This window comes from Oncorhynchus clarkii, chromosome 27 (assembly GCF_045791955.1).
Source record: "Oncorhynchus clarkii lewisi isolate Uvic-CL-2024 chromosome 27, UVic_Ocla_1.0, whole genome shotgun sequence".
Classification (NCBI taxonomy): domain Eukaryota; kingdom Metazoa; phylum Chordata; class Actinopteri; order Salmoniformes; family Salmonidae; genus Oncorhynchus; species Oncorhynchus clarkii.
The window spans coordinates 31277068-31290663 of NC_092173.1; the positions used below are offsets into that span (position 1 = coordinate 31277068).

The 13596-nt window shown below is 46.8% G+C and overlaps 1 protein-coding gene across 1 annotated transcript in view; it reads left to right on the forward strand.

The window, feature by feature from the left end:
• The first annotated feature begins 1490 nt into the window (after nucleotides 1–1490).
• LOC139385609 (protocadherin Fat 3-like) overlaps nucleotides 1491–13596 on the forward strand; it is a 213911-nt gene continuing 201805 nt past the window's right edge. Inside the window, exon 1 of the mRNA XM_071130817.1 lies at nucleotides 1491–4806. Coding sequence (XP_070986918.1) covers nucleotides 1491–4806 — 3316 coding nt within the window. The remainder of the gene's footprint in view (nucleotides 4807–13596) is intronic.

The following is a 13596-nucleotide window of genomic DNA, read 5'->3' on the forward strand; positions in this document are numbered from 1 at the left end:
ATTCTTGTGTGGATTTTTGATATAGTAAAATGTGTACTCACTCACTCACTCACTCACTCACTCACTCACTCACTCACTCACTCACAAATATGTGTATGTGACCAATACATTTGATTTGACACACACTCTTGGGTGGATTGTGGATCTTTGTTCCCTCAATGACTTATGGGTCTTATTTAAATGTAGGTTTTGGATGGTGGTTTTCATTGTTTCAGCCGAGTGGTTTGGCCACTGTTAAAAAGCAGATGTTTTTGTAGGTCATAGAATTGTAGAGGGACTCGTAGTGCTGAAAGTGAGTGTTTTGAAGGAGAGAGTATGTGTGTGTGTGTGTGTGCGTCCATGTGAGTGTGCGTTTTGTGGGTGTGTGGCAGTTCTCTTTATCCAGCATTTTATTTGAAGTTCTCTCGGACATGTGGACTCTTCCTGTCCACCCTGCAGTCACTGCGGTGGAAAACGTTGAGTCATCATAACCCCGACCGTGGTGGCGCTCCTATCTCGACCAACATGGTATTTACCGGATCAGGGTTTCTCCCAGTACCCGGATTAGAGCATATTTGTGGCCACTTATTTCAGAATAGCTCCTTCTTTTTCTGACAAGAAAAAATTAACTAAGCACAACAGAAGGCCTAAAGAAACGAAACACAACATAATGCCTAAAGAAACTAAACACAACAGAATGCCTAAAGAAACTAAGCACAACAGAAGGCCTAAAGAAACTAAACACAACATAATGCTTAAAGAAACTAAACACAACAGAATGCCTAAAGAAACTAAGCACAACAGAAGGCCTAAAGAAACTAAGCACAACAGAAGGCCTAAAGAAACTAAACACAACAGAAGGCCTAAAGAAACTAAACACAACAGAAGGCCTAAAGAAACTAAACACAACAGAAGGCCTAAAGAAACTAAACACAACAGAAGGCCTATTTTACTCCCAGTTTGAGCCATATCTGGGTTGTTGTTTATGAAGATAGATGACATGTTTTCGAGACATACTGTTGCAGTTTTTCTTGTAGGTCAAGAATAGTATTATGATAGAGGGATCTGTTTCTAACTTCAGCTTTCCTGCAGTCTAATAGTGTTATGTTTTCTTTGGTATGTGTGTGTTTTTGTGATGCTGCACTCCTCCTTCCACTAGCCATGCAATTATTTTGTTCTTTGCTTCTAGAACCAAACCTCCTGGTTTTTCGGAAACGTGCAATTGAGTGTCCACATAGAGTCCACACACAATGATGTCATACCTCCTACGGTTGCATGGTTACTATGTATTCCGTCATCTCCTTCCCCCTCCCCCATCCACTCAATCTTCACAATCAAATGGATAATTTGTAGCCTGTTAGGCCTAGAGGTCAAAGGTCAAGTTGCAGGATATGAGGCATGTCTTTTGTGGTTGTAAATCATTTTCCCCTTTGCCCCAGTCTCCCCCTGTCTCCCCCATGGCTAATGTCTCTCTCCTCTCTTTAGTTGCAGGATGGAAGAGTGATGATGGGATGGATGTGAATATGGGCCAGTGGGGCTACATAGGCATGCGTGCCCCTCTCGTCTGCCTGGCCCTGTTGCTGCTACTCTCCCAGCCACACCACTGCTGCTGCCAGGACTCCCAGGGGCATCCCCAGGGCCCCGCCAACGGCCCTCACTTTCTCTTCACTCAGCCCGTCTACCATGCCACCGTCTACGAGAACTCCGCGGCGCGCACCTACGCCAACAGTAAAGTTAAAATGGGCATCCACTTGGACCAGCGCTCCTGGGAAATCCGCTACAGGATCACCTCTGGGGATGAAGAAGGCTTCTTTAAAGCAGAGGAGTACGTGCTGGGAGATTTCTGCTTCTTACGCATAAGGACTAAAGGTGGCAACGCAGCCATCTTGAATCGAGAAATCCAGGATAGCTACTTACTGACAGTGAAAGCCTCTGTCAAAGGGGAGGTTCTGGAGACCTGGACCAAAGTGACGGTCCAGGTCCTGGACATGAATGACCTTCGACCTTTATTCTCGCCCACCACATACTCAGTCACCATAGCAGAAAGTACCCCCCTCAGGACTAGCATAGCACAAGTTACAGCCACTGACGCTGACGTCGGCTCCAACGGGGAATTTTACTACTTCTTTAAGGAGAAAATGGAGCTGTTCGCCGTGCACCCAACTAGCGGTGTGGTCTCCCTCAGTGGGAAACTGAACATTGAGGAGCAGAACCGATACGACCTAGAAATCCAGGCAGTGGACCGCGGGATGAAGTTGTATGGCAATAACGGTGTGAGCAGTACAGCCAAGCTCTTTATGCATGTAGAGCGTGTCAACGAGCATCTGCCAGTCATGAATGTGGTCACCCATGTCCCCTCGTGGTTGGACAAGGACCCTGTGTATGCAGTGGTCACTGTGGAAGACCTGGACAAGGGATTAAATGGAGAGATTGAGTCTGTGTCTATAGTGGCCGGAGACCCTGTGAAGCAGTTTACTCTGGAAAGGTCAGAGGGCGATGAGTTCGCTATCAAAGCATCTGACCAAGTGGACTGGGAGAACTTCCCTTATGGATATAACCTCACTCTTCAGGCCAAGGACAAGGGTGTCCCACAAAAGTTTTCTGCGGTCAGGGTTGTGCACATCATGGTGAAGAAACCACAGGCTGTGGAAGTCAAATTCAAACAGGAGTCGTACGAAATTAGTCTCTTTGAAATCTCACCCCCAGGCATGATCGTAGAGGTGGTGAAAATCACCCCTGAACCAGACGATGCTGAATATATCCTGACCCCCTCGGCAGACTCCTACTACTTCCGGATGAACACCTTAACAGGCGTGATCTCAACAACTCGCTGGTTCACGGAGGTCACCCAGGACGTGTTTGACCTCGAGGTGGTGGAGATGGACAGCGAGCTGAGGGTCAAAGTTCGGGTCTCCATCGAGGACGCCAACGACAACACCCCAACTTTCACTCAGTCTTCGTACGAGGTGTTTGTCAACGAGAGCGTTCCCATGGGATCGACCATTCTGACAGTGTCCGCTGTGGATGGTGATAGCGGGGAGAATGGATACATAACATACAGCATAGCCAGCCTTCAGCCCCTGCCCTTCAAAATCAACCAGTTCTCTGGCATCCTCACCACCACACAGGAGCTGGACTTTGAGTCCTCGTCTGAGAGCTACGTGTTTGTGCTCAGGGCCTCTGACTGGGGTTCCCCCTACAGACGAGAGAGTGAAGTCAACGTAACTGTCCATCTGGAGAATGTGAACGACAACCAACCCTTATTCGAGAAAGTGGCGTGCCAGGGAGTGGTATCTCGGGACTTCCCCACCGACGAGGTGATAACCACCATGTCTGCCATTGACATAGATGAGCTAGAGCTGGTGAAGTACAAGATCCTGGAAGGGAATGAGAGGGGATTCTTCGACCTGAACCCTGACTCAGGGGTCCTGACCCTACGGAGGTCCCTCTCCACTGCCAGTCCTAAAAATGGTATCTTCAGTTTGAAAATAACCGCCACAGATGGAGAGAACTTCTCCGATCCAATGTTCGTGAACATCTCTATTGTTCATGGGAAATCTCCGCCCAAGAACTTCAACTGTAGGGAGACCAGAGTCGCCCAAAAGCTAGCTGAGAAATTACTAAATAAGTCCAAAGCTAGAACCAAGCCCAAGATCGAGGAAGGATTCATTGACCTTTTCTCCGTCAACAGACAGACACCTCAGTTTGACAAGGCCTTTCCCGCAGACATATCAGTATGCGAGGACCTCAAGGTCGGGTCCAGTGTCTTCAAGGTCAACGCCTACGACGGCGACACAGGTTTTAACGGTTTGATTTTGTACGCCATCTCGGATGGAAACACAGACAGCTGTTTCACCATTGACATGGAGAGTGGGTTGATCAGCGTCTTCCTGCCCATGGACAGAGAAAAAAGAGACAGATACCTCCTCAACATCACTATCTACGACCTGGGCCTGCCACAGAAAACCGCATGGAGTCTGCTCACCGTCTACATTGAAGATGCCAATGACAATACACCTCAATTCCTGCAGGAGGGAGGCTATAGAACCGTCATTCCCGAAAACATGGCCATCGGCACCGATGTCATTCAGGTTGAGGCCACTGACAAAGACCTGGGGCCTAATGGAGAAATTGTCTACTCCGTCCTGACCAGCACCACCCAGTTCGGCATCAACAGCTCTAACGGGATTGTGTATGTTGCCGGCCAGCTGGACAGGGAGTTTGTCTCCAACTTCAACTTGAAGATCGAGGCTCGTGATCGTGCAGAGAAAGGGAACCAGAAGTTTTCAGTCACCACTCTGAAGATCTCTCTAGACGACGTTAATGACTGCCCCCCAGTATTCATCCCCAGTGTCTACAATACCCGGGCCCTGGAGGACCTGCCAGTGGGAACCGTGGTGGCCTGGCTCGAGACTCAGGACCCAGACCTTGGCCTGGGTGGCCAGGTTAGATACTCCCTGGCCAATGACTACAACGGGAAGTTTGAGGTGGACAAGGCCAGCGGGGCCATCCGACTGACCAAGGAGCTGGACTACGAGACGCAACAGTTCTACAACCTCACGGTGAGAGCCAAGGATAAAGGGAGACCTGTCTCTCTGCTGTCTGTCACCTTCGTGGAACTAGAGGTGGTAGATGTAAACGAGAACCTCTACACTCCTTACTTCTCCCACTTCGCCCTCACTGGATCGGTGAAGGAGAGCGCCCGCATCGGGACCACCGTCCTCCAAGTCACGGCCCGGGATGACGACAATGGTAGAGATGGGGCAATCCAGTACTCTATCCGGGATGGGAGTGGACTGGGACGATTCGCCATCGATGAAGAGACGGGTAAGTGCAGATTGCCTGAAAAAAACCTGCTGTTACATGTAATATCGCTGTTTAGATTAGTCTTGGTAGTTGGTTTATTCCCTGGATTTATAGGCATTAACAATTGAACATAAAACAGATTACAAGCCTGCGTTGTGTATATTTGTTTAATTTAACGTTGTGGTGAAGAGTTACAATATCCCCTTAAACTGACTAATGCTGTGTATGAGTCCTGTGTTTTTAATGATGCTGGACCTTATAAGTCCTGTCTCGGCTGTGTGTGTGTGTGTGTGTGTGTGTTTGTGTGTGTGAGACGGAGAGAGAGACATGCTCCGGAGGCCAGTCCAGCGGCTGACAAATAATCTAATTGTGGAGCGGCTGTCGTGTTTGTGGCTGGGGTGTTCTTAAGAAGGTTTAGAGCTGTGATTTATAAGCTTAGCTCCAGTCTGGGAGAGGGCCGTGTTGCCAGATTGAATTACAACTCCGCTATCTTTATTTACATTTAGTCTAGTTGTCATGTCATTTTTGCCTGACCCAGACATTTGGCATCTCTCTGCCTTCTCCACCTAATCCGCCCACCCCTCCTCTTCTACTCGTCTCCCACTCTTGGCTGGAGCTCCGGCAGACCAACTGGGAGGCTTGATGGGCCGTTTGTGACATTCTGCTCCAAGGTATTCTAGGATTTTCCTGATTCTATTTATTTAAAGGCGGCCCGTGCCCGGCCGTGTGGTCCTCCTGTCCACTGGCTAGACGAGGAGGGGCAGAGTAAATCGGGTAATTTCCTATCAGAAGGGAAAGGAGACTGCAGAGTGCAGAGAGAGAGGATTAGGGTTATTATGACATTAGTCCACGGTGTGTGATCTACCTCGTGTCCCCCCCCCCCCGACACACACATACTATATAAATCCTCCATGAAATATGGACCAATAGTAGTTTCCACTTAAAATGGGAAGGGCTTGGATGAGAGGGAACATGGGAGAACAGAGGGGGAGAAGTGGGAGAAGAAGTGGGAGATAGCTTTGAAACGGCATCACCTCCATGCCTGATGGAACGATAAATTATCTTGATGGTTTCAAATTGCCTTTAGATCCCCAGCAAATGGTGCTCTGGGTCCAAGTGATCCTTCATCCCACTCTACGATCGTGCTGTAGAATGAGAATAAGATAACAGGAGAGAGCGAGAGAGACAGAGAGACAGAGAGAGAGAAAGCGAGAGAGACAGAGAAAGAGACAATCCAACCGACTCCTCCTTTTGTTTGTCATGCATGTTTGCTGGAAACTGATGAAGCCCCAAAGTGGTCCTCGAGCTCAGTTGAAGTCTATAGCCAAGGCCTGGTTGTCTTTTACATTTTTCATTTTGGTTTCAGGGAGGAGTAGCCTGACTCAGCATGTTTAGCAGACTGACTCTTTTTTTTCTGGGAAAAACTCATGAACTGTCATCCATTAAACTACTACAGGTCTATAACTACTACTGTTCCTGCTCCTAGCAACAATATTAGTTTGAAGATAATGATAATAAATGCCTCAGCGTGCAACTGCCAGGTCATGTTTTGCAATTTCGTCTTGGATTAATTGCAGTCGGGGAATCGTCCCCAGACTTTTAAGATATATTCTCAGAGGTCATGTTTCAAATGAGCCATTGAACATTTTGACAGACAGGAAATGCAGCCGCACTGCTTCACTCAAGCATTCACCAGGGGCCAGAAAGTCAAACTCTTAGCCCCAATCCATGTTAATCAGTCATAGGCCCCAGATGCAGAATGCTAGTTCCAAACTGTCAAATGACTCATCAGTGATGAAGAATGCAGAATACCAGCAGTATACCATCAGACAGTAGCAGTATACCATCAGACAGTAGCAGTATAGCTAGTTACAATATGGATCCACATTGCTACATAGAGCTATAAAAGCTTAATTTTTAGATGAAAAAGAGGCTCAGACACTCCCAGAGCTCCGTGTATGTTTCATGATCGATGTTCAAAGCTGAGTCAAACGGGGCCAATGGATACCAGATCTCTTCTGTGATGGAGTGTTACTGTAGGCTCGACCTATATAATTACAGTAAGGATATCATGTATTTGAAGAGAACTCCAGAATCCATTCCGGAATCCATAGAACTCATGTTGTTGATTTAAAAAGCGGATTGTGTTTTGCTCCCTCCTTTGTAGTTGCGTGTGAAGTCGGTATGCAACAGCCGAGCTGAGCATCACAGTACGTTTACACAGCTGTTGGACTGTCACGTGTGCTCCCTCTCCGGCCTCTAGGTCACCAGCCTGCTCTTTATGGCGCACACCTGTCACCATCGTTACGCGCACCTGCGCGTCATCAGACTCACCTGGACTCCATCATTTCCCTGATGACCTTCCCTATATATGTCACTCCCTTTGGTTCCTTCCCCAGGCATTATTGTTTCTGTTCCTGTGTCATGTCTGTGCGTTGTTCGTGTTACTTGTTTTATATTATGCTCTGTTTATTTTATTAAAACACTCACTCCCTGAACTTACTTCCCGACTCTCAGCGCACATCGTTACATGGACGTCGTTTAGTGCTTGGATTGGAAGAGAGGATGTGACAGTCAGTGGACTGCAGGTTGAAACAAACCACCTGGGAAACCCATAGGGGGAGGGCATTTCCACAGTAACAGAATTACTCTTTGATTCAGTTGTTTCACTTTAAAATGCAGAAGGACTACTTTGAACAATTTCCATTGAAATATGTACAAAAACTAATTTAGTGGAAGAACTGTGTAAATGCCAACTTTGGTAACGGAATTACGGTATAATCTCCCTCAGGTTTTTATGTGACCACATTTTCCAAAAACTCGGTTAAATATCTGCTCTGAATTAACATTCACAGATGTCCGCAGAAAGAATGGGGTGTCAGCTATGACATGGCACATTGAGTAAAATGTTGTATTTTTGCTTATTGAAGTGGATTTAAACCCGTTAATGGTATTACGGTAACATAATTACATCATGGGTCCCTGAGCTGTACTACACATAAATGCATTATTATGGATATGAGTTCCTTGGTCGCCATGGCAGACAGCTTTTTATGTTTTTTGATAACATTTTTAAGTGTTTATATACATTTTATTTTGTAGCTTAATAAGTACTGAGTATACAAAACATTATGAACACCTGCTCTTTCCATCACATAGACTGACCAGGTGAATCCAGGTGAACGCTATGATCCCTTATTGATGTCACCTGTTAAATCCACTTCAATCAGTGTAGATGAAGGAGAGGAGACAGGTTAAAGATGAAGGAGAGGAGACAGGTTAAAGAAGGATTTTAAAGCTTTGAGACAATTGAGACATGGATTGTGTATGTGTGTCATTCAGAGGGTGAATGGGCAAGACTAAATATTTAAGTGCCTTTAAACGTGGTATGGTAGGTGTCAGGTGCACCGGTTTCTGTCAAGAACTGCAGCGCTGCTGGGTTTTCATGCTCAACAGTTTCCCGTGTGTATCAAGAATGGTCCACCACCCAAAGGACATCCAGCCAACTTGACACAACTATGGGAAGTATTGGAGTCAACATGGGCCAGCATCCCTGTGGAACGCTTTTGACACCTTGTAGAGTCCTTGCCATGATGAATTGAGGCTGTCCTGAGGGAAAACGGGGGGGTGCAACTCAATATTAGGATGGCATAGTTTTGTCAAGATAACCCATAGGCTGGCTAGCTAGCTTTTGTTTTTATTTGAAACTGGAGATGGCACTGGCTTGGACATCAAAGTGTTTTTTGTAGTTTTGAGTGGATTTCTCAGTTCAAGTTTGGACTATCCCAATAATTGATGTGTAGTAGGTCTCCGGCGCTTTATCGAAATCTAACAGATGTCGGCTTCACACAGATGGGTGCTACATGTTGTCTGAGGAGAATCTACCCACAGAGTCTGCAGAACAGCTGGGGATGGCAGAAAAGCTGGTCCTCTGATGTGACCACTGATTCTCCTTACTCAAGTCTTCTTCAGGGCATCAGAGGACCTGAGAACAGCGTGGCGGAGGAGAGTGCTGAAGGTGGAGAGTGATGGCTCGTGACTGACTTTCAGGGGAGTGTAGTATACTTGGCCTACATGCAGCCCACCGTAGTTCTACTGTATTGTATTGTACTGTACTCTGCTGAGCTCTATTCACTGTGCTGTACTGTACTGTGCTATTCAATCTTGTGAAACATACAGTATGTCTGTAATAGGTTCAGATTTGGTCCAGTCTAGTCTGTCTGTGGACGTTAAAAATAACATCAAGGCTAGGGTGGACTGGAAAAAACGAGAAGGGGCTCATGGGTAGGTGTCAATACGAGATGGGAGAGGTGACATTAACTGGAGTGGGAGTGGGAGAGAGAGAGAGAGGGGAGGGAGCGAGAGAGACAGAGAGAGAGGGGGGGAGAGCGAGAGAGAGAGTGGAGGAGAGGGAGAGAGGGGGTAGAGTGGAGGAGAGGGAGAGAGAGAGAGGGGAGAGAGGGAGAGATAGAGGGGGGATAGGAAGAGCGAGAGGGGGGAGGGGGGAGGGAGAGAGGGAGAGGGAGAGTGAGAGAGAGAGTGGAGGAGAGGGAGGGAGAGAGAGAGAGGGGGGAGAGGGAGAGTAGAGGAGAGGGAGAGAGAGAGGTGGGGGAGAGGGAGAGAGTGGAGGAGAGGGAGAGAGAGGGGGGGGGAGAGGGAGAGAGGGGGGGGGAGGGAGAGAGATTGTGGGGAGAGGGAGAGAGAGGGTGGGGAGAGGGAGAGAGAGAGAGGGAGAGAGAGAGAGGGGGAGAAAGGGAGAGGGAGAGAGAGAGAGAGGAGAGGGGGGGAGAGGGAGAGAGAGAGAGAGTGGAGCAGAGGGAGAGAGAAGGGTTGTCCAGACTCAGACTGTTTTAACACTTGGTTTGGCCACCAGACAACAGAAAGAGAAAGAAAACAGATGAGCTGAACACGACAGTATGCCAGTAGAAAGGAGGACAGTTGACCAAACTGTGGTTTGTGACTATAATTTGAAGCTAATTCAGTTTTAGTAATTATGTTACAACTGGGTATTTACGTCAACATTACGGTGTTTTGATGTATTTCTAATACTTTTAAGACTTTTTCTAACACCCCTTTCTATCGGTTTATCCAGAAATCAAAGCCCTTATTTATGCATCATTTTGAAGATGGAAAATAGTTGAAAAATGTATCTATACCTTAATTTCCCCAAAATATAGACACTTTCATTTCACACCAAATTTAAAATGCTCTTTTGAACTTCAGATTTGCTCATTGGTTCTTTTCGTTGGAAATGCCTGGGAACACTCTGGTTAGACTCTCACTCTAGGGTTGAGGGTTCAGAGTTCATAGAGGGGTCAGAACCCTGTCATCACCAGATTAAGAGGTTATTTTCATCCCTCTCATGAAGACATATCGGTCCTGTTGTGTTGTAGACCTCTTGTTAGCTAGGGAACCTGGATTTGTGACACTTAATCAAATACACACACACACACACACACACACACACACACACACACACACACACACACACACACACACACACACACACACACACACACACACACACACACACACTAGCACTCTCACCCCACTTGCTTGTCCCTTGTTGATGACTGGGATCAGAGCAGAGGGGTGAATTTATAGCTCTTGTTAGCCAAGTGTTGGCAAGACCCATAAATCAACTAGGGGCTGCAGCAGTGCAACGCCACAAACCAATTACAGCTTAAAGAGCATTATTCAGGTCCACACACACACACACACACACACACACACCACACACCACACACACATACTACACACACACACACACACACACACACATACTACACGCACGCACGCACGCACACACACACACACACACACACACACACACACACACACACACACACACACATACTATACACACACACACACACACACACACATACTACACGCACGCACGCACGCACACACACACATACACACATACACACACATACTATACACACACACACACACACACACACACACACACACACACACACACACACACACACACACACACACACACACATACTACACACACACACACACACAACACACACACATACTGCACACACACACACATACTGCACACACACACATACTGCACACACACACACACACACATACTACACACACGCATACTACACACACACACTCACATACTACACACATACACACACACCACAAACATACTACACACACACACAACACACACACGCAAGACACACACGCCTGGGCAATAAATGACAATGTCTGTACTGTGAGACGCCCAAGACAGTGCTACAGGGAGACAGGACGGACAGCTGATTGTCCTCGCAGTGGCAGACCACGTGTAACAACACCTGCACAGGATCGGTACATCCGAACATCACACCTGCGAGACAGGTACAGGACGGCAACCACAACTGCCCGAGTTACACCAGGAACACACATTCCCTCCATCAGTGCTCAGACTGTCTGCAATAGGCTGAGAGAGGCCTTGTAGGCCTGTTGTAAAGGCAGGTCCTCACCAGACATCACCGGCAGCAACGTCGCCTATGGGCACAAACCCACCGTCGCTGGACCAGACAGGACTGGAAAAAATTGCTCTAAACTAATGAGTCGCGGTTTTGTCTCACCAGGGGTGATGTTCGGATTCACATCTATCATCGAAGGAATGAGCGTTACACCGAGGCCTGTGCTCTGGAATGGGATCGATTTGGAGGTGGAGGGTCCGTCATGGTCTGGGGCGGTGTGTCACAGCATCATCGGACTGAGCTTGTTGTCATTGCAGGCAATCTCAACGCTGTGCGTTACAGTGAAGACATCCTCCTCCCTCATGCGGTACCCTTCCTGCAGGCTCATCCTGACATAACCCTCCAGCATGACAATGCCACCAGCCATACTGATCGTTCTGTGTGTGATTTCCTGCAAGACAGGAATGTCAGTGTTCTGCCATGGCCAGGCAAGAGCCCCGATCTAAATCCCATTGAGCATGTCTGGGACCTGTTGGATCGGAGGGTGAAGGCTAGGGCCATTCCCCCCAGAAATGTCCGGGAACTTGCAGGTGCTTTGGTGGAAGAGTGGGGTAACATCTCACAGCAAGAACTGGCAAATCTGGTGCAGTCCATGAGGAGGAGATGCGCTGCAGTACTTAATGCAGCTAGGGGCCACACCAGATACTGACTGTTACTTTTGAATTTGAACCCCCCTTTGTTCAGGGACACATTATTCCATTTCTGTTATGTCACATGTCTGTGGAACTTGTTCAGTTTATGTCTCAGTTGTTGAATCTTGTTATGTTCATACAAATATTTACACATGTTAAGTTTGCTGAAAATAAATGTAGTTGACAGTGAGAGGACATTTCTTTTTTGCTACACACACACGCACATACTACACACACACACGCACATACTACACACACACACACACCCACATACTATACGTTCACACACACCAAAAACATCTACCCTTCTATTTACATATTCTTTTATTGCCATTTTACATATTCATTAATTACACAGCTTTATGAAACAGCTTTTAAATCATTCCACTCTGAGTAATTATATAGTGTTGAGTAGAGAAGCAGCAGTGATCTATGTTAATGAATTCAGAGAGAATGGAGTCTGTGTTGGATTAGTCCGTTCTGAAGGACCCACATGGCACATGTACTTAAGCATCTCTCTCTCCAGCCTAGTTAGCATGGTTGTCTCTTCTGTGTGTGTGTTTGTGTTTCTGTGCAGCCTATACACTATGTGTGTGTGTGTGTGTGTGTGTGTGTGTGTGTGTGTGTGTGTGTGTGTGTGTGTGCGTGTGTGTGTGTGTGTGTGCGTGTGCGTGTGTGTGTGCGTGCGTGCATGCGTGCGTGCGCCTGTGTAGCCTATATAGTGAGCCCCAACATAATGGCCCGAGCCCCAACATAATGGTTCGAGCCCCAACATAATGGTGCGAGCCCCAACATAATGGTGCGAGCCCCAACATAATGGTACGAGCCCCAACATAATGGTACGAATCCCAACATAATGGTGCGAGCCCCAACATAATGGTGAGAGCCCCAACATAATGGTTTGAGTCCCAACATAATGGTGTGAGCCCCAAACATAATGGTTCGAGTCCCAACTTAATGGCGTGAGTCCCAACATAATGGTTCCTTCACTCTTTCAGTCTCTCTCTTGCACACACACACACACACACACACACACACACACACACACATACACACACACACACACACACACACACACACACACACCCTCTGACACTGAGAAGGTCATTCCCTGCTAGGACTGCTCTTTCTCTCTTTATACTCTCCTCTCTCCTAAGAGGACACACTCAGAGTTAGGATACTTAATCACAATGTCACGTGTCTCTGGGAACCTCTGTTTGTGGAGGGAGGGAGAGAGAGAAATAGATATTAAAGAGAGAGAGAGATACTAGAGAGAGAAGGATGGAAGGAAAGAGAGAGAGATAATATAGATGAGGATATATAAAAGAGAGACAGATTATAGAGAGGAAGTGAGATAATAGAGAGGAAGAGAGATAATAGAGAGAAATATAGATAATAGAGAGAAAGATGGATAATAGAGAGGAAGAGATATAATAGAGAGAAAGAGAGAGAGGAAGAGAGATAATGGAGAGATAATAGAGATAATAGAGAGGAAGAGAGATAATAGAGAGGAAGTGAGGTAATAGAGAGATAATAGAGAGAAAGAGAGAATCAAGAGGAAGATAGATAATAGAGAGAAAGTTATATAATAGAGAGGAAGATAGATAATCCAGAGTAAGAGAGATAATAGAGAGACATATAGATAATAGATTGGAACATAATTAATAGAGAGATAATAG